Source organism: Macaca mulatta, chromosome 20 (genome assembly GCF_049350105.2).
Source record: "Macaca mulatta isolate MMU2019108-1 chromosome 20, T2T-MMU8v2.0, whole genome shotgun sequence".
In the NCBI taxonomy this organism is placed as follows: Eukaryota; Metazoa; Chordata; class Mammalia; order Primates; family Cercopithecidae; genus Macaca; species Macaca mulatta.
The window spans coordinates 29,984,880-30,005,720 of record NC_133425.1 but is presented as its reverse complement, the minus strand read 5'-3'; the positions used below and the strand labels follow the sequence as shown (position 1 = coordinate 30,005,720).

Below are 20,841 nucleotides of genomic sequence, written 5' to 3'. Positions count from 1 at the left end.
GAGGCTGCAAGGACAGGCGACTACATATGGAGGCTGCAAGGACAGGTGGCTGTAGACATGGAGGCTGCAAGGACAGGCAACTACAGATATGGAGGGTGAAAGGACAGGCGACTGGAGGTACGGAGCTCTCTCGTTCTTAGAGCAATTCAGGACTTCTGGAGATATTGAGGACTTTTATCTTTCAACATAAGGAAAGAGAGAAATTCGTAACAGATTTTATTTAAGTCAGGCGAGGAAATAGGAAATAACCGTCTAAAGGTGACCATGTATTGTGTCACCCCCACAGATACAAAGGGCCATTGTCTCATCAGCCACCTTTTCAGGGCATCTCACTGCACTTTGAGTGAAATTGAGACTCCTCGCTCCAGCTTGTAAAGCACTTGTGCCCAAGCCCTGCCCACTCTCCCAGCCTCCCCTGCCCTCCCCTCTGCCTGGAGGACTTCTGTCCCTGCTTCAGTCAGGTGTCACCTGCCTTGGGGACCCTTCCTTCACCTCCCTAAGGAGTAAGCCCTCTCTCCTCCTGCCACATGTGGAACAAGTGTCCCTCTAAGTCGTGAGTTTCTTGTATTTCAATGAAGATCATGAAATTACCATTTTTTGGCCGGGCACAGCGACTCACACCTGTAATCCCAGCACTTCGGGAGGCCAAGGCAGGTGGATCACCTGAGGTCAGGAGTTCAAAACCAGTGTGGCCAACATGGCAGAACCCCATCTCTACCAAAAATACAAAAAAAAAAAAAAATTAGCCGGGCATTGTGGTGCACACCTGTAATACCAGCTACTGAGGAGGCTGAGGCAAGATAATCACTTGAACCCGGGAGGGAGAGGTTGCAGTGAGCTGAGATCACGCCACTGCACTCCAGTCTGGGTGAAAGAGTGAGACTCCACCGAAAAGAAAGAAAAGAAAAGAAAAGAACAGAAAAGAAAGAAGGAAGGAAGGAAGGAAATAAATAAAGAGAAAGAAAGAAAGAGAGAAGAAAGAAAGAAAGAGAGGAAAGAAAAGAAAGAGAAAGAGAAAGAAAAAGAAAGAAAGAAAAAGAAAGGAAGAAAGAAAGAAAGAAGAAAGAAAAAGAAAGAAAGAACCATTTTAGTCCAAAAACATGTCATCAATTTCATATACTTTAACCTAATATCATAACAGTTAAATAACAGCCACCCTCTCCCCACACTCCCTCATGCCTGCTCTGGGGCCATTCCTCTGAGGCTGTCAGGACAGTAAAAGAGAAAAGCTTTAGAGCTAGGCAGAGCTGGGATCAATTCCTAGCTCCATTCCTTCTCAGCTGTATGAACTCAGGCAATCGGTATGATCTATCTAAGCCTTGGTTTCCTCATAAGTGAAATTCATATAAATACCAAGGACTGGTGTGAGGATTAGAGAGGATGTATGTTCAGCCAGGGTAGTGTTTACTGTGTTTGCAAAGTATGAGAGACAGGCACTGGGCGTCCTCCCTCCGAGGAAGCCGCCACCAAAACGTCACTTGCACACACCTTGGCAGCAAGTGCTGCTGGTGCCCTGACCTGAACCAAAAAGACCGTGCCAGGGGCTGTGTTCACCTGTCAGACATGGAGCCGGCAGCACTGGTATCGCTTTCTCTGGCCAGAAGAGCCCGCTCTGCTCACACTCAGGGCAGGCCAGAAGTGGTATGAAATTAACACTCCCCACCAAGAGCAGCCCTCATCCAATAGCTAAGTGGAATCGGTGTCTACGCACTCCAGTCTTCTCCCTTGGGTGTGGTGATACTGAGGCACGTGTTTGCACTGCCTCCCAGAACTGCCCAGTGGGATGAAGCTCCAGGAACTAACAGCAGCTTCTCTGTGGATGATACACCTGTTATTGGCAGCCTTCCCTTCCTTAGTATTTCCTGGAGCCATCTCTTTATTTTATTTTTATTTATTATTATTTTTTTAAGATGGAGTCCTGCTCTGTCACCCAGGCTGGAGTGCAGTGATGCAATCATATCTCACTGCAACATCTACCTTCCAGGTTCAGGCAATTCTCCTTCCTTGGCCTCCCAAGTAGCTGAGATTACAGGCGCCTGCCACCATGCCTGGCTAATTTTTTTGTATTTTTAGTAGAGACGGGGTTTCACCATGTTCGACAGGTTGGTCTCAAACTCCTGACCTTAGGTGATCCACCTGCCTCAGCCTCCCAAAGTGCTGGAATTACAGGGGCATAAGCCACCGTGCCCGGCCTTTATTTTATTATTTTGTTTATTTTTGAGAAAGGATCTCACTCTGTCACCCAAGCTGGAGTGCAGTGGTGCAATCATGGCTCACTGCAGTCTAGACCTCCTGGGCTCGAGTAATTCTCCTGCCTCAGCCTCCGAAGTAGCTGTGACTACAGGCACGTAACACCAGGCCTGGCTAATTTTTTTTTAATTTTTCAGGAGACAGGGTCTCAATATGTTGCCCAGGCTAGTCTCGAACTCCTGAGCTCAAGCCATCCTCACACCTTCACCTCCCAAAATGCTAGGATTTCAGGTGTGAGCCACCGTGCCTGGCCTGCCACCTCTTAAATATGCTTGTTTCACTCAAATTCTTGGGTTTGCTTCTGGGAGAACCCAAACTTCCAGGAACATATCCTATAAATTATCCTTACATATATGCAAAAATGACATATATTTGATTTATTAACTCAGCATTGATGCAATAACAAGAGATTGAAAATAATATATCAAAAGAAGACTGGTTAAATACACTATGGTACACTCACACAATGGAATACTATGCAGCGGTATAAAAGAATGAAAAGTAATTTATGTCAATATGAACCGATGTTTGAGAAACATTAGTGAAAAAAGCAAGATACAGACCAATATAAAGTATGCTATCATTTGTGTAAAAAAGCTTGTGTGTGTGTATGTGTGGTGTATGTGTGTGCACACGTGTGTACATTTGCACACCGCCTGGAATCTGAGGGAAACCTCAAAACACAAGCGTGACTACCTTTAAGGAGGTGACTTGAATATCTGGAAAGGGAGAGTTTTCACTGTACACTCTTGAATGCTTTTTGATTTTTGTACCATAGACAGGCTTATCCATTGAAAAAATGAAAGTCACATTGAAATAATAAATGAATCCATAAAGGGAGATTCATCATTCCTCAGTGGACATCTTTACTGGGCATCAGCGCTGGTGTGGAGTGGATTTGGTGAGGCTCCTGGTTCCACCCACGGCTTCTCACGGAATCTCCATCCAAGCTGCGCTGGCTCCCGTAGGCCGCACAGGCTCTCCGGCGACAGGAAGTCCCACTTCCTTCAGTGGAGAGGAGCTGCTGCGTTTCCCTCTGTGTTCACCCACAGGATTGACCGTCCCCTCTCCGGGAGGAAAACCCAGCAGCGGCTTCACCCAGGCACAAGGGAGCCCAGGCAGTTCCCTTCTGCGGGAGAGGCTGCGCTGCCACCACCTACCCACACGCCAGAGACATCTGAGTCACACACGTGAGCCATACACCCCTGAGCACACACATGCACTCACACACATGCACACACATATGCATACGCTTACACACATTTGCACACACTTGGACACACGCACACACAGTTGGACACACTCACATACTTGACGCACACGTGGACATGTGAGTGCACATGCACGCACACGCACACGTGCACACGCTTGCACACAGACACTTGCACACACTCACACACATGCACATACACACTTGCACACACACAAATGTAAGCCCAAGCTGGTCCTGTCTTGGGGAGACTTCGCCGTCTGGTGTGTCCAGCAGCCTGGGGGCTATGTGTGGTCTGGGCAGAGTCCTGCTGGCCACGGAGAGGCAGCTCGGTTGGTCGGGAAGGAGCCACTACTGGGGTTCGGCCCCCGGGGGACCCCCTTCACTCATCATGTCCTTGTACTGCCGCTTGAAGAAGCCGAGCTGTGGGGCAGAGGAGGGCAGTGAGGGTGACAACAGCCAGGGAGAGGGCGACTCCACAGACCAGGGGGAGGGGGTGGGAGGGCCAGCACGGGTCCCAGAGCGCGTGGCAGAGACAGAAGGGACCCAGGAGGGCGGGGCGGGAGGAGAGTGACATCCGCTTCAGGGCCTGGAGAGAAACAGAAACTACAACAAGGAGGGCGACTCTGCATTTGGTGGAGTCTGTACCTGGGGCGTTCTCAGCGCGCCCTGCGCATGAACCTGGCCACCCTCCCTAAGAGACTGAGGCGCAGAGAGACTCCCGGACTCGCCCCAGTCACAGAGCTGGCAGCCCCGCCGGGGAAACTGAGGCATGGAGCTGCAGCGCGAGGCCTGAGAGGAGGAAGGGAGGGGTGGCGGAATGGAGGGGAGCACCTTGTACAGCGCGGCGGTGATGAGGGCCAAGAGCAGCAGCCCCCCCAGAGAGCTGCCCACGATGAGCGGCAAGGGGTTGGGGACCTCGAACAGCTCCACTTTGGTCTCTGTCTGGGGGAGGAAGGAGGGACGTCAGGGGAGACGACTCCGGATATCTGGGGGTTCCCCATTCACACCGTGTGCACCCCTGAATCAAGTGGGGAACCCCTCCTCAAGTCCCCCAGAATCCCAGCCCTCAGTCCTCCTCCGCCACCTCTTCTACCTCCTCTCCCTCCCTCCTCCCTCGGTTTCTCTGTCCTCTATCTTTCTCTCTTTCTGCCTCTCTCTGTCTCTCTATCTCCATCTCTCATTGTCTCTGTCTCTGTCTCGCTCTGTATCTGTCTCTATCTCCATCTCTCCCTGTCTCTGTCTCGCTCTGTATCTGTCTCTGTCTCCATCTCTATCTGTCTCTATCTCCATCTCTCACTGTCTCTGTCTCTCTCTCTCTCCTTTGTGTCTGTCTCTGTATCTGTTGCTCCCTCTGTCTCTATCTCTCTGTCTCTGTCTCTTTATGTCTGTCTCTCTCCCTATGTCTCTCTGTTGCTGTGTCTCTCTCTCCCCTCCCCCAGAGATCTCCACAAGCCCGGCCCCTCTCCCTCCAATAGTTCCTCAGCATCCAAGACAGGTACCTGGGCCCTCACAAACGCCCCCTGTCCCGGAAGCAGGGTGAACGTGGAATTGTTAAACATGATCTCAGCTGTGCTCACGACCAGGAGGTGGTTATGCGAGGTCTGTGGAAGAGAGCGGGTGTGCACTGCACCTGGGCCCTGAGCACCACGCCTGTGCCCGGCGAAGCATCAGGACCCCACACACCTTGATGTACCAGTCAAACGAGAGGTTGCCTTTGAGGGTGGCATTGAATTCTTCCTGGATGCCAAAGAACGGGATGTCACACTTGATTCTCTGGCAGACAGCGATGGAGCAGTTCTGGGGAACGCAGGAGGGGAGGGGACGGGTGAGGAAGCAGAAGGCAAAGAACACCCCTCCCCATGTGCTCAGAGACCATACAGGTTGCAGCAGGGAAGCGCGCTGGGTCTCCATATGGCCCTGGGACTGACTTAGCTTCTCACCACCACTGGGTCCTTCCGAAGCTTAGCCAGAAAGTCGGTGTGAGGGGTGGGAAGTATTTCCTCGGTGTGGCACGTACTCGAGAGGCTCTGAGGAAAGAGACGCACTGAGAAGGGGCAGAGATGAAGGCGCCAGGGCCCACCTCTCAAGAGGTGAGATGGCTTGGGTCCAGGAGGGAGGGGGAGCAGCTCCAAAACCCAACAGTGGAGACAGAGGTGAGAGGAAGGCCCAGGGCGCTGCAGGAGTCAGGCCGAGCTCCGCTCACCTCGGAGAAAGTGACCTGGGGGCGGTCCCATATGATCGTCTGGTTCAGCCGGACAGGCACCAAGAATACCAGGCTGATGGGGAGGCTCCTCTGCCCCAGGTTTTTGACCTGCACCGGGGAGGGCGGGGTCAGGGCTCTGGCCGTCCTCCCCCACCAGCCTGGAAAATCAGCCTCCCCTCCCTATGGGGCAGGCCACAGGCCGGGGCGTCCTGCCCCTTCCTGTTTGAGAGAGTAGAGTGTACACCTAATATGCATTCCAGTGCCACATGGCCTGGTCTCCAGTCCTAGGTCTCCCACTTACTCGGTGGGAGACCTCGGGCGTGTTCTGTAAACCTCTCTGAGCCTCAGTTTCTTCATCTGTAAACTGGGGATCATGACAGTGCCCCACAGAGTCGTTACGAAGGTAACACAAGATAATTACGTGCGTGCATGTCACATACATACGTGCGTGCATGTGTGCATACTGACAGCAGCGTGGACCAAGTCCGGCACACCACAGGCGCCTTGCGCACATTTCCCATCCCTGTTTCTGCATTGTCTACCATCGATTTTCCTCCCCAGCCTCCTTCTCAGGACCAAGATGCCCCAGGTCCCCACCTGATATTGATGCTGCATGACCCGACTGGTGTTCTCTGAGGCCGTGAAGTTGATATATTTAGTGGAGACCTCATGGCTGAAGGGAGAAAGAAGGGACAGGAGGTGACAAAACATGATGGGTGCCCTGGGAGGGTGTCTCAGGCTAAGTGTGTAAGGAGCGAACAGGCACATGGGTAATGAAGGCCTGGGGGGTGGAGATGTGGTAGGGTGCAGGAGGATGGGGGAAGCAACGTATGCTGGACACACAGTGCGTGTCCATTTGGGCCACTTACACACACATGCACAAATGCACACCCATGCACGCATACACGCATGTAGACTCTCAGACACACACACGTGCACAAATACACACCCATGCACACATACATGCACATAGACCCTCAGACACACACATGCACAAATACACACTCATTCACACATACATGCACACATAGATCCTCAGACACACATACATGCACAAATACATACCCATGGACACACACTCATGCACACATACGCACATGAATCCTCTCACACACGCACAAATACACACCCATGCACACACACATATGCACATAGATCCTCACACACACATGCACAAATACACACCCATGCACACATACATGCACACAGATCCTCAGACACACATGCACAAATACACGCACAAGGATCCTCACACTCACACACATGCATAAATACACACCCATGTACACATACACATGCACATAGATTCTCACACAAATACACACCCATGCACACATACACACATGCACATAGATCCTCAGACACACAAATACACACCCTTGCACACATACACATGCACATAGATCACACTCACATGCACACACGCCCATGCACACATACACACATACAGATAGATCCTCAGACACACACATGCACAAATACACATCCATACACACAAACATGCATAGATCCTCACACTCACACACCCATGCACACATACACATGCACATAGATCCTCAGACTCACACACACACAGACATGCACAGACTCTTGCACACAGATCAGTCATGTCCAGCCCAGAAGGGAGGCTCAGCTAAAGTCCTGAAGCCAGCACCTGGTGACCACCATGTAGACGGCATATTTCACCGGCAGCTCCCGTTGGAATTCGGTTTTGTTGGTTCTGGACATGTTGTTCTCACTGGAGGGAAAGAGAGAGCTCCAGCAAGCTCTTGAGAACGGACAGTCTTTCCTCCTCCCTCTCCCTCACTCCCTGCCTCCAATCAGCCACCAAGTTCTGTTATCTCTGCGTCTGAAACCCCACTCTTCTCCAGCCCCTGCCCCTGCCTAGCCCAGGCCCATCCCTCCCCACCTGGATGTCTACAGCCACCTTCCTCTAACTGGTCCCTGAATTCACACCTGCTCCCACCCCAATCGTCAGCCCTCCTGAAGAGTGATCGTTCTAACATGCCAATATGATTATGTCACTCCCAGAGGCGGAACTGCAAATCCCTAGCAACACCCATCAGCCATTTTGGGACATGGCCTGTATCTAACCACCACCAGCTCCTTCAACCCTGCATTTCATGCTGAGGCCACTCTTAAACACACCCGGATCTTCCCATCCCTGATACCTGCTTCCTGCCTTCTGTCTTCATGCCCGCCCTCAGTTCATGCTTTTGCTTTGTCTAAATATATTTTCTTTTTTTCCCCCTTTCATTTTCTTTTTTTATTTTTATTTTATTTATTTTTTATTTTTTTGAGACTGGGTCTCACTCTGTTGCCCAGGCTGCAGTGCAGTGGCACAATCTCAGCTCACTGCAGCCTCCATCTTCCAGGCTCAAGCAATTCTTGTGCCTCAGCCTCCGGAGTAGCTGGGATTACAGGCATGCACCACCATGCCTGGCTAATTTTTGTATTTTTTGTAGAAACAGGGTATTGATATGTTGTCCAGGATGATTTTGAACTCCTGGGTTTGAGCTATTGTTTTGCCTCAGTCTCCTAAAGTGCTGAGATTACAGGGCTGAGCCACCACATCCAGCTCCTAAATATATTTTCTTTAGGAATCTTCTCTGAACACCAGACTCCCAAGAACACTGGCCATCCGCCATCTAATCTTGCATCTCATACTGGATTTGAGATGCCAGATTAATGGCTAGTTTTCTTGCCTGTCTTTGCCACTCAATTATCATCTCTGAGAGGGCAGGAACCACCATCGTGTGATCCACCACCGTCCCACCAGCACTCAGCACAAGACCCAGCACATGGTGGGTGCTCAGTGAGTGTTTGCTAAGTGAACAAATGCATTGAAGGGAGAACCAGTGGGCAAAGGGCAAAGGCCCACCCTGGGCCAGGGGCTGGGGCCTCAGAAGGGCAACTGCATGCAGAAGCCTGGCAGAGAGCACCTGGTCACATTGGCCTTGAGGAGCAGTTTGTTTCCAAGGGAAGCCTTAGAGTCCACATCAAATGTGATATTAAAGGTGACCTGGAATGGGAGAAAGGAGAAGCAATGATAGAAATAGGAGAGAAGAAATAACCCAAATGCCCGTCATCTGATTAATGGAGACATGAAATATGGCCCATCCATACAACAGGATATTGTTCACCAAATAAAAAGCAATGAAGGCCGGGCGCGGTGGCTCACACCTGTAATCCTAGCACTTTGGGAGGCTGAGGCAGGTGGATCACCTGAGGTTGGGAGTTCGAGACCAGCCTGGACAACATGGCGAAACCCTGTATCTACTAAAAATACAAAAATTAACTGGGCGTGGTGGCAGGCGCATGTAACCCCAGCTACTTGGGAGGGTGAGGCACAAGAATCGCTTAAACCTGGGAGGCAGAGGTTGCAGTGAGCCAAGATTGCATCACTGCACTCCAGCCTGGGTGACAAAGTGAGACTCCATCTTAAAAAAATTTTTTAAATGTAAAGCAATGAAGTACTGACACATACAACGATGTGAATGATCCTTGCTAAGTCCTTGCTTAATATTATGCTAGCAAAAGGATCACATACAGTATTATTTCATTTATATGAAATGTCCAGAACAGGCAAATCTATAGACACAAAGTAGATTAGTGGTTGCCTAGAGCTGGGGGAGATGGGAGGGTTGGGGTTGAGGGCCAACAGGAACAGAGGCTTTTTGTGAGGTAATGAAGATGTTCTGAAATGGATCATGATGATGGATGCAAGACCCTGTGAATTCACTCAAAGCCACTGAACTGTATGCTTTATTTTATTTTATTTTATTTTATTTTTGAGACAGGGTCTCACTCTGTTGCCCAGGCTAGAGTGCAGTGGTGTTATCATAGCTCGCTGCAGCCTCAACCTCCCAGGCTTAGAAGATCCTCCCACCCCAGCCTCCCAAGTAGCTGGGACTACAGGTGTGCACCACCACCCCCAGCTAATTTTTACAGTTTTTGTAGAGACAGGGTCTTGCCATGTCACCTAGGCTGGTTTCAAACTCTTGGACTCAAGCAATCCTCCTGCCTCGACCTCCTAAAGTGCTAGGATTACAAACATGAGCCACTGTGCTGGGTTTGAAATGTATGCTTTAAATAGGTGAATTGGATGGTATGTGAATTATATCTCAATAAAGCTGTTTTGTACAAAAAGGAATCACTACTAAAGAAGAGAAGAAGAGGCCGGGCGCGGTGGCTCAAGCCTGTAATCCCAGCACTATGGGAGGCCGAGACGGGCGGATCACGAGGTCAGGAGATCGAGACCATCCTGGCTAACCCGGTGAAACCCCGTCTCTACTAAAAAATACAAAAAAGTAGCTGGGTGAGGTGGCGGGTGCCTGTAGTCCCAGCTACTCGGGAGGCTGAGGCAGGAGAATGGCGTAAACCCGGGAGGCGGAGCTTGCAGTGAGCTGAGATCCGGCCACTGCACCCCAGCCTGGGCGGCAGAGCAAGACTCCGTCTCAAAAAAAAAAAAAAAAAAAAAAAAAAAGAAGAGAAGAAGAAGAAAAGAATCCCCAAAGAAATCAAAGAAAGAAGGAGGGGAGGAGCCAGGAGTTCTGACCTCTGAGTTTTCTGGGAAGATGGGGTGGTTTATGCTGCAGCTGGTGCTCTTCAAGGCCCCAGGCACTTCGGTGGAGGAGGCAGACTCACAGGCCAGGCGCCAGGATCGCTGTGAGCGCTGGTTCTGGAAGGCAAGGGAGGCAAAGGTGGTGATATCCACCTCCAGCCATGAGGACGGTGAAGCAAAGGTCAGATGGAGCCTGAGAAGGATGTGGTTACCTGGAGCCTGGACACCTTCCGGTAGGACAGGCCAAGTGGGAAGAAGAAGGTGACCTGTGTCCTGTAGGAGTCCTCGCCGTCATTTCTCACAGTCACTGTCACGTTGAACTCCCGGGGCCCACCCACCACGAGGCAGTCCAGGCTGTGGGAAGAAGACAGGCCGGGGGTGGGGCGCTGGGGGATTCCCTGTGGCAAAGCCTGCTTCAGCGGAACGGAGACTCAGGCACTGGATGAGAGACAACAGTACAGGGGCAGCCACATGGGACCTCAGAGCCCAGGAACACCCGGCTCCCTTGGGGGCCAGGAGGAGAACACAGCGGGTCATGGTCCGGGTCCTCCTCTGGAGGAGGTGTGGAAGAAAGGAAACTCACCTCATGAAACTGAAGGTGATGCTGAGGTCATCCTGGCAAATGTTGTCATTGCCACAATTCTTCTCAAAGGGAAACTTTTAAAAAAATGAGTATGATCAAATGAAAGGAAAGGAAATAACCAAATGTTGTGAAATTAAACAATAAAATAAAATGTTGAAGTAAAATTAGATGCAATCAAATAAAATGAGTTTCAACCACCTTGGCCTCTGGTCTCTTCCACACCCCTGCAGGATCCCAACTCCGGACTCACTAAGGCTATGAAGAGTCTCTGAGCATCCTCAGCCAGCACCGGCCGGAGGTTCCCGAAAGCAGACAAGGGAGTTCCCACCAGAGAGAAGTTCAGGCGCAGCACAATGGGGCTCACTGGGTCCTCGATGCAATCCTAAGAGATAGCCGGGATTTGGGGATCTGCCCTCCTTAGCTCCCCAAGCCCACCCCATGCTTGGAGAACACAGGGTTCTGGCCACTCTCCTGCTCACCGGCAACTGTAGCTTCAGGGTCTCACAAGTCTGGGTCAGCCCCAAGGTCTTCGTCTGCCTGCGCGTGCTGTTCTTTGTCTCACCGAAGACAGCGCGGGAATGTGGGCGGCCGGAGTCCAGAGCCAGGTCGTAAGTCACAACACTCTGGATCTGCCCTGAAGGGACAGGGTGGCACAGCGGGTGAGCGGCCTGCACCTCAGAGCCCGGCAGATGGGAGCTCAAGGCCCAGCTCCTCTGCTTCTCAGCTGTACGACTTGCGGTATGTTGTCTGAACTCTCTGAGTCTCCCTTGCTTGCTTGCTTCCTTCCTTCCTTCTTTCCTTCCTTCCTTCCTTTTTCCTTTCTTTCTTTTCTTTTCTTTCTTTCCTTCTTTCTTTCTTTCTCTTTCTTTCTTTCTTTTCCTTCCTCCCTTCCTTCCTTTCCTTCCTTCCTTCCTTTTTTCCTTCTTTCCTTTCTTTCCTTCCTTCCTTTTCTTCCTTTCCTTCCTTCCCTTCTTCCTTCCTTCCTTTCTTTTTAGTTTTCATTTTCTTTTTTGAGACAGAATCTTGCTCTGTTGCCCAGGCTGGAGTGCAGGGGTGCAATCTTAGCTCACTGCAACCTCTGCCTCCCAGGTTCAAGCGATTCTCCTGCCTCAGCCTCCCGAGTAGCTGGGATTACAGGCACATGCCACCACGTCCTGCTAATGTTTGTGTTTTTAATACAGATAGGGTTTCACCATGTTGGCCAGGCTGGTCTCGAACTAATCCACCTGCCTCAGCCTCCCAAAGCACTGGGATAAAAGGCGTGAGCCACTGCGCCTGGCCTCCATTCTTTATTTTTAAAGTGAGGATAATAATGATAATAATGACACCCAATGGTAAAAAGGAAGTGAAACAGTGCTTATCAAGCATTTAGCACAGTGCCTTTTATACAATAAGTGCTCAATAAATGGTAGCTATTCTGTTACTCAATACAAAATTTACTGTATTTTTCTGGCTTCTTTAAATTTTTTTTCTCTTTGTCTTTGGTCTTCAGCAGTTTGATTATAACATGCATTGATATAATGTCCTTTATATTTATCCTGCTTTGATTTTGTAAAGAATCTTGATGTCTTTCATCAGTTTGGGGAATTTTTTTTTTTAATGGACTTTCACTCTTGTCACCCTGGCTGGAATGCAATGGGGGGAGCTCAGGTCACTGCAACCTCAGCCTCCCAGTTTCAAGCGATTCTGCTTCAGCCTCCTGAGTAGCTGGGATTACAGATGCGTGCCACCACACCTGCTAATTTTGTATTTTTTGTAGAGATGGGATTTCAGCATGTTGGCCAGGCTGGTCTCAAACTCCTGTCCTCAGGTGATCCACCTGCCTCGGCCTCCCAAAGTGCTGGGATTACAGGTGTGAGCCACCGCGTGACTGGCCAGTTTGGGGAAATTCTTTTTTTATTATTATTCTTATAATTTTATTAGTATGCATAAATGGTTAATGGATGGTTAATGGACAGATTAGTATGCATAAACGGTTACCAACTTGACTGACCTATCTTACCTACCCTGTAGAGAAAGTATATGTTATTTTAGCTAACTTACCCAGTGCCTGTTCACAAGCTGGCTAAAACTGTCATCTTGGACCCAAGTTGATACAATAGATAAATCTAACTTATATAATCACCCATTATATCTTAACAAAAAATAAATTAAAAACCATTAGCTAAAATAATGTCACTTTTCTTCAGCTTTTAAAATGCCTGTCCAACTTGCTTACTGGGATTAGAAGCAGAAGCCTGACAAAGAAGCATAAGATAAAAATACTGTGAGACTGTCCATCATCGATGCTTTGTTGGTGGGACGTTCTCTCATACTGATGTATCAAAAATACATTTTGAAGAGTAAAGGAAGAAATATCTTCATTCAGTTCTTAAATTCCTTACCCCTTAAGTGTCCACATTAATAAGTCTTATGTCCAAGTGAAACATCATGACAATATCTGAGTTTTGCAATGTACACTACACTGAAAGGCAAATCAAATATCAAAGTACTTAAGAATCTGGGAAATGCTACTCAATCCCCTTTTTCTGCTTTATTCATCTGGACACAAGTACATAACCCTGGAAACAGAAAACATGCTCTTGTGGTATTTCCAGAATAGTAACAATTAACTTTTCCACCATGAATAAAAGCAGCCCATGCAGCCCAGGCCAATTACACAGAAATAGGCAGCTCCTATAAAAAGAGTAGCAGTCCTCTGGTCTGTCTCTCATTATCGCAAAGGTGGTTATCTCCACTGCAGTGTTGGCCCAACTTCCTCCACCAGGAGGTGGGAATAGACATTCTTGAACAGAAGACAGTCTGATCGCTTTCATTTTTACAGCAGGATTTGTTCCAGTATTTATAATGGCATTTCAATGAGTCACCTATTCCACTGCATATTCTGATCAAATGACATCCAAGAGCTTAAGAAGATCATCACCCTGACTGGATATGAGCAAAAGGCTTGGCCTGGTACAAACTCTGGACAATCAATCAGTTGAGAGAAGTCTGTTGGTGGCACATCGCGTGGAAGAGGGCCTGGAACTGGCCACTTTTCTGGTTCTATCTTTTTTCTCATTTTCTCATCCACAATTTCTACTTCTGTGCTATCCTTCAGTGCTTCTAAGATGAGATTAAAGTTTGTAGTGAGAGCCTGAACACGCTGAAAACCAGCAATCAGGGAAATAGGCAAGAAACCTTGTTCATCCATCTTTCCCTGAAGAAAGAAGTCTCGTTCCCAATTTTCTACACTGAAGTAATATTCAATTTGATGCTTAATATACTCTTTAAGCAATGCTTCTTCCACAGGATACACCTGTACACCTGTACCATCATCATAGTAATACATCATGCTGGTATTAAGTCCTGTTTGAAATGGTCAATCAGTCCTTTCACCATGTTCTTGATAACCATATGAATAGTCAAAGTTCAGTCGAGGATTTCCTCTGCCTCGTCCTCTTCCCCATCCTCTGCCTCTTCCTCGACCTCTAAAGGAACCTCGGATATTACCACCCTCACTTCTCACACTGGAAACTTCATCTTGATCATCTCTTTTTTTCTCTGTCTCGCCTCCAATTTCGTGTATCATTTCTCCTATTGTTATGTGTTGGTTTCTTTGCTTCAGGTTGACATCTTCAGGTGTTCCGGGATCCAGGTCTTTCTTGACTCTCTGATCTTACATCATCTAAGTGGAGTGGTACCCACTTGCGCTTATTAGCTCTCTTTCGTTGATTACTTGACTGAGCCTCATCCTTACTGACATTTTCACCGGACCATTTAACTTTGTTTTCCGATTTTCTTTGCTCTCATTGTTACTTCTCTTTTCAACCTTCTCTTCTTTTTCTTTTCTATTTTGTGGCTTTTTATTTCCTTGGCTGAGGACACTCTGAAATCCAGTGTTCGCTGATTCACTTGGCGTTGGCCAATTCTCCATATCGCTGAAATCACTAGCCTTGTTGGATTTCTTTGTCTTGAGTTTTCCTGCTTTTATAATTTTGAGGAAACCGAACTCGGCTCCTTCCCTCGCCGGGCCACCCACGGGAGTTGAGGGATTCGACCGCCCGGGTGCCGTCAGGCCCGAAAGCCTGCCCCGCCCCAGCGGCCCTCCAAGTGCGAGGGATGACTAAGGGGACAACTCCCGGCTCACGGGCTGAGGCCGCTCCTACTGCGGGCTCAGGGGCGGGGCGCGCACTAGGCCTCTGTGGCTCGCGGCCTGTCCCCGCGGCGACGGTGGCCAAGGGCCTGAGCGGGCTGCGCACACGGCGCCGGGAGGACCGGGCGCTTGATTTGCCCTTAGGCCCTAAAGCTGGGTCGCGGCTAGGCTAAGGGAGGGGACGCTGTGTCGCCCCCTGGCCTGGGGCGGCTCCCAAGTGAAGTCGGAAATTCTTTAACATCTTTCCTATTCCATCCTATTCCATCTTTCCTATTCTGTCTTTCCTATTCCATCTTTCCTATTTTCTTTCTCTCACTCTCTCTCTCTGTCTCTCTCTCTCTCCTCCCCCACCACCACTTTCTGTAATTCCAATTACATGTTTGTTAGATCTTTCACCATATCCCACACATCTCTTATGATGTTTTTCTGTATTTTTCATTCTTTTTACCTGCATATTTATCCAGATACTTTCAAATGACTTGTCTTCTAGTTCACTAATTCTCTGTTCTGCTTCTAATCTGCTATAAATCTATTTACTGAATTCTTCATTTCAGTCATTGCATTTTTTGGTTCTAGAGTTTCCATTTGACTCTATTTTATGAATTCCAGGTTTTTGATGAAGTTCTCATCCTTTCTCTTTTTTCTTGAAGATATTAATTATAGTTACCTTTTTAAAATTCCTATCCAATCATTCTAATTTCTGAATCACCTGTGGGTCTGTTTCTATTGTATATTGTTTCTCTTGGTTGCTAGTCAGTTGTCTCAATGGAAAGACCAAGGCATTTACCAAGGCCTCTCAAATCTCTGTCTCCCCAGCAGTGGGGAGCTGCTGAATTCTCTGATCAGCTCTTTGGCTTTTCAGTTGCTGTTTTCTACTGGGTTTCTTGGAGTACTGACCTGGGCATTCATGTCTTAGGAGTCAGCCAAAGAGTAGAGGGGGATTTCTATGTAGGTTTGGGAGTAACTCTTCTTCAATTCCCTACTCTCTAACATTTTGCTCTTAATTTCTAGCCATGCTGGCTGCCCTCATATCTGGAATGCTATCTCCTCAGCCTAGGAAAACTGCTCCTAGAAAGGTAATCATTTTTTAGGGATGGGTCTTGCTATGTTGCCCAGGCTGGCCTCAACCTCCTGGGCTCAAATGATCCTCCCACCTCAGCCTCTCAAGTAGCTGAGACTACAAGAAATTGCCATCATGCCCAGCTAATAATTTTACCTTTAAAGAGGATACAATTCTTTCTAGTACTGTCATTACTAGAGACAGTTATTCCTACTACTGTCACTACTAAAGACAGTTATTCTTAGTACTGTCATTACTATTCTCCCACCCCAAACACAATTCTACTCTTTGAGAATAGGAACAAGGGAAGAAGTCACCAGTGATAAAATGTGTATGTGAGTGCTTTGTAAATTTCTGTTTAGCTTCATCAATTCAATCTCCCCAAATAGGTTTTCTCTCCATTTATTAAAAAACAAAAACATGGTTTGTTCACAGGCATGGGGACCTCAGTCCTCCGGAGAACTGAGGGAGTAAGGAAGTGCCACATGCCCACCTCTTTAGGGAGGTCCACTGGACTTCCCCACCCAGCAGGGCAATAGCCTGCTCACTCAGGTAAGTCTTGGAGAAGGTTGTCAGAGCCTGTGAGAACTCAGTTCAGGACAGCCAGAAGGCTGGGCAGAGTGGGTTGCAGCACCCATTCATGTCCTCGGTCATTTAACCTCTTGAGACTCACCTTCTCTTAGCCGATCCCGTGTGCTCTTCTGGACACGGAGGCAGACTCTGACCTCCCCAGCTTCCTTGCCTTTCACCATCTGATCATTACACTCAAATACATTCCTTGCCACTTCCCTGGGATTGAACTCCATAGTTGCCTCGACTCTCAGAACTGGCTGGGACCTGCAGGGACACCAGAAAACCATCAGGGACCTTCAAACAAGAAACATTCCTTCAAGGGAGAATGTCTGGTTGACTCCAAAAGGCATTCTCACCTGACCAACAGCACGTGCCCCTGGGCTCCTACAGTCAGGTCCACCAGTCCATCCATTGTGAGATCCTGCCCCCCACTCAGTGACTGACCAAAATACTGGAGTCTGGAAGGGAGCTTGGAGCCTGCTATCCGCTGAGGGTAAAAAAGAGGTGGAGAGAGAGGGGGTAGGAAAGACAGGAGATATATAACTCAGTCATCCAGCATGACCCAGACAGAGGTTCTCTAAGCTCTACTCAAGTCTCATCTCTTGCAACTAACCAAGGAACTAGGGCAGCTTAGACCTTATCAAGGAATTATTCACCTTTAGACCACAACCTCAAGAGGATACCCATAATTTCTTTTTTAAAAAAACTTTAAAAATAAAAACGGGGGTCTCACTTTGTGGCCCAGGCCGGTCTTGAACTCCTGGGCTCAAGCAATTCTGCCCTATCAGCCTCTCAAGTGCTAGGATTACAGGTGTGAGCCACCACACCCAACCCCAAGTTTCTATTAATTACCTGCATTTCCCTGGGTACAGGGAAAAGTAAAAGTATATTATTCAGCTCAGCTGAATTTCATTTATGTAGTCAGAATAATGCAAATACTGAATGTTGATCTAACCAAAATGATCACATAAACATGAGGAGTGAATGGGGGTAAAAGAGTGCTACTATGTGGCAAAAGGAAAACTGAAAAAGAGATCAATCTCCACCTTCCATGGTGGGAAGTCAGTGCTAAAACAAAAATCAAAAAGTAGCAAAATTATTATTATGTAATTTGAACAGATAGAGAATTGAAAGAGCTGAAAGTGGTTCTGTCAAGAGCAGGGGAAATGAAGCCAAAACCATAGTGTATGTGGAAATTGTTGTTTTTTTAACAGTGAGCTTTTTGGAACTATTTTGACTCTTTAAAGTATGTGCAAGAGTAATATTGAAAAACTGACAGCCAAATAATAAATTTTAAAGAAATTTTAAAAGTGATTTTGTCATGTCCTTAATGCCAGTGAATTGGACACTTTTAATTATGGTATAAAAGTTATAAGACAAAGATATTAAAAATAACTGTAGCTAAAATTATGTTACTGGATACACAATATAAATAACTGTAAATTGTGAATCAATAACATAAAACATGTAGTGGGGAATAAAAGTATAGGGTGTATGTGATTTAAGTTCAGTTGTTATCAGCTTAAAATAGACCATGATAATTATAAGATGTTTTGTGGAAAACACAAAGAAAATACCTTTAGAAGTTATATACACAAAAAGAAAACAGAATGAAAGCATATTAATACAAAAATTAACAACAATAAAACACAAAGGAAGACAGCAAGGAAGAAAAGAGGGACAAAAGACCTACATAACAAACAGAAAACAATTAATAAAATTGCAGTAGTAAATCCTTCTCTAACAATAATTACTTTAAATGTAAACAGAAGTAAACTCTCAAAACAGAGTGGCAGAATTAATAAAAATACAAAATCCAATTATATGCTGTCTACAAGATACCCACTTTGTATTTACTGACACTTAGGCTAAAAGTAAAGGAGCAGAAAATGCTATTCCATGAAAATGGCAACCAAAAGAGAGCAGAATGACATGCTAATACAGACAAAATGACTTTAAGTCAAGAAACAAATTATGATATTATATAATGATGAAATGGCCATTTCACCAGGAGTTGTAACAATTAATTATATACACACCCATCAGACATCTAAATATATAAAGCAAATAATGACAGAACTGAAGGGAGAAATAAACAGCAATTCAATAGTAAGAAACTTCAAAATCCTACCTTCAATAGCAAGTAGAACAACTAGGCAAAAAAAAAAGAGAGAGAGAGAAATAGTACATTTGAATTACACTATGGACCAAATGGCCTTAACAGACATATACAAAATACACAAGCTAACTACTGCAGAATATACATGCTTCTCAAGCACACATGGACCATTCCCCAGGACAGACCACATGTTAGGTCACAAAACAAGTCTTAACAAATTTAAAATGATTGAAATTATATCAAGAATCTTTTCCAACCGCAATGGAACGAAACTAAAATTCAATACCAGAAGAAAAACTGGAAAAAACATACATATGTAAAAATTAAGCAACATACCCTTGAACAACCAATGGATAAAAAAAGAAATTAGAAAATAATTTTTTTATCCATTGAGATAAATGAAAACAAAAACGTAATATACCAAACTTACTGGGAGGCAGCAAAAGCAGTACTAAAGGGAATTTCAGAGTGATAAACACCTAACTTTAAAATAAAAAGAAAGATTTCAATTACAAAACCTAACTTTACACCTTGAGGAATGAGAAATAAAAGAACAAACTAAACCTAAAGTTAGTAGAAGGAAGAAAATAATAAAGATCACAGAAAAATAAATCAAATAGAGAATAGGAAAAAAATCAATGAAATTAAGTTGATTTTTCAACAAGATAGAATTGACAAGCTTTGGCCAGGCACGGTGGCTCATGCCTGCAATCCCAGCACTTTGGGATGTCGAGGCAGGTGGTTCACCTGAGGTGAGGAGTTCAAAACGAGCCTGACCAACATGGTGAAACCCTGTCTCTACTAAAAATATGAAAATCAGTCAGGTGTGGTGGCACATGCCTGTAATGCCAGCTACTCGGGAGCCTGAGGCGGGAGAATCACTTGAATTTGCGAGGTGGAGAATGAAATGAGCTGTGATCATGCCACTGCACTCCAGTCTGGGCAACAGAGCAAGACTCCGTCTCAGAAAAGAGAAAAAGAATTGACAAGCTTTTAGGTAGACCAAGGAAAAAGGGAGAAACAACAGAAACAAAAGGTAAGTAAAATTATAAATGAAAGAACATACAACTGATGCCATACAATAAAAAGGATCATAAGAGACTACTGTGAACAATTATATGTTCACAAACTCGATAACCTTGAAGGAATGGATAAATTCCTAGAAATATACAACCTACCAAGCCTGAATCATAAGGCAATAGAAAGTTTAAACAGATCTATAATGAGTAAGGAGATTGAATCAGTAATCAAAGTCCTCCTAACAAAGAAAAGCCCAGGACCTGATGGCTTCTCAGGCAAATTCTACCAAACATTTAAAGAAGAATTAATATCAATTCTTCTCAAACTCATCCAAAAAATTGAAGAGAAGGGAATACTTCCAAACTTATTGTATGAGGCAAGCACTATCCTGACACTAAATCCCAACAAATACACCATGAGAAAAGATCACTACATGCCAATTTCCCTATTGAACATAGATCCAAAATCCTAAATAAAATACTAGCAAACTGAATTCAATAGCACAAAAGGATCATACACCATGACCATGTGGGCTTTATTCCTGGCACACAAGGATGGCTCAACATATGCAAATCAATAAATGTGATGTACCACATTAACAGAATAAGGAATAAAAATAACATGATCATATCAATAAAAAAAAAGAAAGCATTTAATAAAATTAAACATCTGCCTTAGCTTATTTGGTATAACAAATAACATAGACTGGATGGGTTACAAGCAATAGATATTTATTTCTCAGGGTTCTGAAGACTTGTGACATCCAAAATCAAGGGGCAAGCAGATTCAGTATCTGGTGAAAGCCTATTTTCTGGTTCATAGGCAACCATCATTTTGCTTTGTCTAAGTGCACTAATCCTATTCATGAGGGCCACACTCTTATGACCTAAACACCTTCCAAAGGTCCCATCTACAAATACCATCACACAAGGAATTAGGCTTCAACATAGGAATTCAACTTATGGCTTCAACATATGAATAGCAAGACACAAACATTCAGGCCACAGGAATAGCCACTCATGATTAAAAACCCTCAACAAACTAGAAATACAGGGAAATTACATCAACATGATGAAGAACATAAATAAAAAGTGTCTGGTTAACATCATACCCAGTGGTGA

At 46.1% G+C, this 20,841-nt stretch overlaps 1 protein-coding gene and 1 pseudogene across 16 annotated transcripts in view; both read right to left on the bottom strand.

Annotated features, from left to right (window-relative positions):
- Positions 1-2,612: 2,612 nt before the first annotated feature.
- ITGAM (integrin subunit alpha M) overlaps positions 2,613-20,841 on the bottom strand; it is a 94,089-nt gene continuing 75,860 nt past the window's right edge. For 8 of the 15 annotated variants that reach the window (XM_077985905.1, XM_077985907.1, XM_077985906.1 and 5 more), the window contains 16 exons: positions 16,938-17,068; positions 16,682-16,845; positions 11,293-11,447; positions 11,064-11,195; positions 10,814-10,887; positions 10,443-10,584; positions 10,225-10,347; positions 8,609-8,688; positions 7,321-7,404; positions 6,264-6,339; positions 5,667-5,774; positions 5,404-5,490; positions 5,147-5,260; positions 4,963-5,064; positions 4,295-4,405; positions 2,613-3,883 (listed from right to left, as the gene is read on the bottom strand). In XM_077985905.1, the coding sequence (XP_077842031.1) occupies positions 3,812-3,883; positions 4,295-4,405; positions 4,963-5,064; positions 5,147-5,260; positions 5,404-5,490; positions 5,667-5,774; positions 6,264-6,339; positions 7,321-7,404; positions 8,609-8,688; positions 10,225-10,347; positions 10,443-10,584; positions 10,814-10,887; positions 11,064-11,195; positions 11,293-11,447; positions 16,682-16,845; positions 16,938-17,068 (1,755 nt within the window). In that variant the 3' untranslated portion in view covers positions 2,613-3,811. Of the gene's footprint in view, positions 3,884-4,294; positions 4,406-4,962; positions 5,065-5,146; positions 5,261-5,403; positions 5,491-5,666; positions 5,847-6,208; positions 6,340-7,320; positions 7,405-8,608; positions 8,689-10,224; positions 10,348-10,442; positions 10,585-10,813; positions 10,888-11,063; positions 11,196-11,292; positions 11,448-16,681; positions 16,846-16,937; positions 17,069-18,712; positions 18,734-20,841 lie in introns of all 15 variants that reach the window. The other 7 variants (XM_028840633.2, XM_077985904.1, XM_077985903.1 and 4 more) reach the window with 2 other exon arrangements.
- Positions 13,568-16,600, bottom strand: LOC144337994 (la-related protein 1B pseudogene; annotated as a pseudogene). The gene has a single exon (XR_013411701.1). The product of XR_013411701.1 is annotated as a la-related protein 1B pseudogene (transcript).